Here is a 4,456-nt window from a genome sequence, read left to right on the forward strand (position 1 = left end):
CTTACCTATGGGTGACCTATAGACCCCTATGGGTGCCCCCCCATTTATGGCTGCCCCATAGACCCTATGGGTGCCCCCCAACCTATGGGTGCCCCTCAACCCCATAGGTGCCACATTGATCAATACGGGTGCCCCCCAACCCTATGGTTATCCCCCAACCCTATAGGTGACCCATTGATCCCTATGGGTGCCCCCCAACACTATGGGTGCCCCGTTGATCCCTATGGGTGTCCCCCAACACTATGGGTGCCCCCCAACACTATGGGTGCCCCGTTGATCCCTATGGGTGCCCCCCAACACTATGGGTGTCCCCCACCCTATGGGTGCCCCAGAGGCCCTTATGGGTGCCTCCCAACCGTATGGGTGCCCCATAGCCCCTATACGTGCCCCCCAACGCCATAGGTGCCCCATAGACCCCTATGGGTGCCCCCCAACCCTATGTGTGCCCCCCCCTTACGGGTTCCCCATTGATCCCTATGGGCACCCCCCAACACTATGGCTGCCCCCCCACTTATGGGCACCCCATAGCCCCCTACGAGTGCCCCCCAACCCCACAGGTGCCCCATAGCCCCCTATGGGCGCCCCATAGCCTCAATGGATCCCCCTTTCCCCCCTCTATTCCCTCAACCTCCCCCCCCATCTCCACAATGGTCTCGCCCAGGTAGAGCCGGGAGGGGGCGTGGCTTAGGTGGGAGGGGGCGTGGCTCAGGGAGAGGCGTGGCTTAGGTAGGCAGGGGCGTGGCTTCGGTGGGAGGGGGCGTGGCTTAGGGAGGGGCGAGGCCTAGGAGGGAGGGGGGCGTGGTTTGGGCGGGAGGGGCGTGGCTTAGGTGGGAGGGGGCGTGGCCTGCGCTCACCTGGCCCCGCCCACACCTGTCCAACATGGCCGCCGTCCTGGCCACGCTGCTGCTGCTCGGTGGGGCCATAAAGGGGAATGGGGGCTAATGAGGGGGGTAATTAAGGGCTATGGCGGGTAATTAAGGGCTCTGGGGGGTAATTAAGGGGTCGGCGGGGTCATGAAGGGGGTAATTGAGGGGTTTAAGGGGTGAGGAAGGGGGTGGGCGGGGAATTGGGCGGGTAGTTAAGGGGATAGGGGGTAATTGGGGGGGGGAATTAGTGGGGTGGGGGTAATTAGTGGGGTTGGGGGGTGATTAATGGGGTGGGGGGTAATTAATGGGGGAATGAAGGGGGTAATTAAGGGCTATGGGGGTAATTAATGGGGTTGGGGGGAATTGGGGGGTAATTGAGGGGTATGGAGGTAATTAATGGGGTTGGGGGGGTAATTAATGGGGTTGGGGGTAATGAGGGGGGTAATTAAGGGTTATGGGGGTAATTAATGGGGTTGGGGGTATGTAAGGGGGTAAATAAGGGGTTTAAGGGGTAATTAAAGGGGGTGGTGGGTATTTGGGGGGGTAATTGAGGGGGATGGGGGTAATTAATGGGGTTTGGGGTAATTGGGGGTGTAATTGAGGGCTATGGGGGAAATTAATGGGGTTGGGGGGTAATGAGGGGGGTAATTAAGGGCTCAGGGGGGTCATTAAAGGGGGTAAATGAGTGGTTTAAGGGGCAATTAATGGGGTTGGGGGGTAATTGGGGGGTAATCGAGGGGCATGGGGTAATTAATGGGCTAATGAGAGGGTAATTAAGGGCTCTGGGGGGTAATTAAGGGGTCGGGGGGGTCATGAAGGGGGTAATTGAGGGGTTTAAGGAGTGAGGAAGGGGGTGGGGGGAATTGGGGGGGTAATTAAGGGGATGGGGTAATTGGGGGGTAATTAATGTGGTTGGTGGTATTAATGGGGGAATGAGGGGGGTAATTAAGGGCTCTGGGGGTAATTAATGGGGTTGGGGGTAATTGGGGGGGTAATTGGGTATTGGGGTAATTAATAGGGTGGGGGGTAATTAATGGGGTAATTAAGTGGTTTAAGGGGCAGTTAAGGGGTGGGGGATAATTAAGGGGTTGGGGGCAATTGGGGGTAATTAATGGGGTGGGGGTAATTGGGGGGTAATTAAGGGGCTTGGGGGGGTAAATCGGGCTCTGGGGGGAATTAAGGGAGTCGTTAAGGGTGCCAATGGGTGCCTATGGGTGCCAATGGGGTTCAATGGGGTTCAATGGGGTGTCAATGGGTGCCAATGGGCTTCAATGGGTGCCAGTGACCAATAAGGGTTCCAACGGGTTCCAATGGGTGCCAATGGGTCCCAATGGATTCTAAAGGGATATTAATGGGTCCCAATGGGTTCCAATGGGTCCCAGTGGCTCCCAGTGACTATCTAATGGGTCCTAATGACTACCAATGGCTCCCAATGGCTCCCAATGGGGTCCCAATGGCTCCCAATGACTATCTAATGGCTCCCAATGGCTCCCAATGACTCCCAATGGGGTCTCAATGTCTCCCAATGACTATCTAATGGCTCCCAATGACTATCAATGGCTCCCAATGACTATCAATGGCTCCCAATGGCTCCCAATTGGGTGTCAATGGCTCCCAATTACTCCCAATGGGTGTCAATGGGTGCCAATGTCCCCCCAGGCCCGGCGGCGGCGCTGGAGGTGTGGGTGCCGGACGGCCGCACGGTGGCGTCCCAATGGCTCCCAATGACTATCAATGGCTCCCAATGTCTATCTAATGAGGTGTCAATGGCTCCCAATGACTATCTAATGGCTCCCAATGACTATCAATGATTCCCAATGTCCCCCAATGGCTCCCAATGGCTCCCAATGACTATCTAATGGCTCCCAATCGGGTCCCAATGACTATCTAATGGCTCCCAATGACTATCAATGGTTCCCAATGTCCCCCAATGGCTCCCAATGGCTCCCAATGGCTATCTAATGACTGCCAATGGCTCCCAATGACTATCTAATGACTGCCAATGACTCCCAATGACTATCTAATGGCTCCCAATGGGGTCCCAATGACTATCTAGTGGCTCCCAATGGCTCCCAATGACTATCTAATGGCTCCCAATGACTATCAATGGCTCCCAATGACTATCTAATGGGTCCCAATGGCTCCCAATGACTATCTAATGGGTCCCAATGACTATCAATGGGGTGCCAATGGCTACCGATGACTCCCAATGGCTCCCAATGACTCCCAATGGCTCCCAATGGCTCCCAATGGCTCCCAATGGGTGTCAATGACTCCCCATGTCCCCCAGGCCCGGCGGCGGCGCTGGAGGTGTGGGTGCCGGACGGCCGCACGGTGGCGTCCCAATGGCTCCCAATGGCTCCCAATGACTATCAATGGCTCCCAATGGCTCCCAATGGCTCCCAATGGCTCCCAATGACTATCAATGGCTCCCAATGGCTCCCAATGGCTCCCAATGGGTGTCAATGGGTGTCAATGGGTGCCAATGTCCCCCCAGGCCCGGCGGCGGCGCTGGAGGTGTGGGTGCCGGACGGCCGCACGGTGGCGCTGCTGTTCCAGCGGGTGCTGCTGCGCTGCCGCTACGAGACGGCGGCTCCGGAGCCCCCCCCGGTGGTGACTTGGAAGTTCCTGGCTCCCTGCGCCTCGGGCGAGACCATCGCGGCGCCGCAGGGGGGGGCCGCCGCCGGGGCCGCCGCCGCCTTGTCCTGCCCCGGCGGGGCTCGCACCGTCCGCATCGTGGCCACCAAACAGGGCAGCGCCGTCACCGTCGGGGACTTCTATAGGGGGAGAGGGGTGACCATCGTGGGAGGTGCGCGCTTGGGGGGCGCTTGGGGGGCAGAAGAGTGGATGGGGGGGGATTTGGGGGGGATTTGGGGGGGATTTAGGGGGGATTTGGGGGGTGTTTGGGGTTGGTGGGGGGGAGATTGGGGGGGATTTGGGGGGGATTTGGGGTTGGTGGGGGGGATTTGGGGGGATTTGGGGGGATTTGGGGGGGATTTGGGGTTGGTGGGGGGGAGATTGGGGGAATTTGGGGGGATTTAGGGGGATTTGGGGGGGATTTGGGGTTGGTGGGGGGATTGGGGGGATTTACGGGGGATTTGGGGGGTGTTTGGGGTTGGTGGGGGGGAGATTGGGGGGATTTGGGGTTGGTGGGGGGATTTGGGGGGATTTGGGGGGGATTTGGGGGGTGTTTGGGGTTGGTGGGGGGGAGATTGGGGGGGATTTGGGGGGGGATTTGGGGTTGGTGGGGGGGATTTGGGGGGATTTGGGGGGATTTGGGGGGTGTTTGGGGTTGGTGGGGGGGATTGGGGGAATTTGGGGGGGATTTAGGGGGGATTTGGGGGGTGTTTGGGGTTGGTGGGGGGGATTGGGGGGGATTTACGGGGGATTTGGGGGGTGTTTGGGGTTGGTGGGGGGGATTGGGGGGATTTGGGGGGATTTGGGGTTGGTGGGGGGGAGATTGGGGGGATTTGGGGGGTGTTTGGGGGGCACAAGGGGTTGGGGGGAGAGTGGGGGGGTCATTGGGGGGGATTTGGGGGGTTTTTGGGGTTGGTGGGGGGATTTGGGGGGGATTTAGGGGGTATTTGNGG

At 58.9% G+C, this 4,456-nt stretch overlaps 1 protein-coding gene across 1 annotated transcript in view; it reads left to right on the plus strand.

The window, feature by feature from the left end:
• The first annotated feature begins 879 nt into the window (after positions 1 to 879).
• The window catches only part of LOC115603154 (immunoglobulin-like domain-containing receptor 2), a 4,182-nt gene continuing 605 nt past the window's right edge, over positions 880 to 4,456 (plus strand). Inside the window, exons 1-2 of the mRNA XM_030474832.1 lie at positions 880 to 913; positions 3,364 to 3,675. Of these exons, the coding sequence (XP_030330692.1) occupies positions 880 to 913; positions 3,364 to 3,675 (346 nt within the window). The remainder of the gene's footprint in view (positions 914 to 3,363; positions 3,676 to 4,456) is intronic.

This window comes from Strigops habroptila, unplaced genomic scaffold (assembly GCF_004027225.2).
Source record: "Strigops habroptila isolate Jane unplaced genomic scaffold, bStrHab1.2.pri NW_022045614.1_ctg1, whole genome shotgun sequence".
NCBI lineage: Eukaryota > Metazoa > Chordata > Aves > Psittaciformes > Psittacidae > Strigops > Strigops habroptila.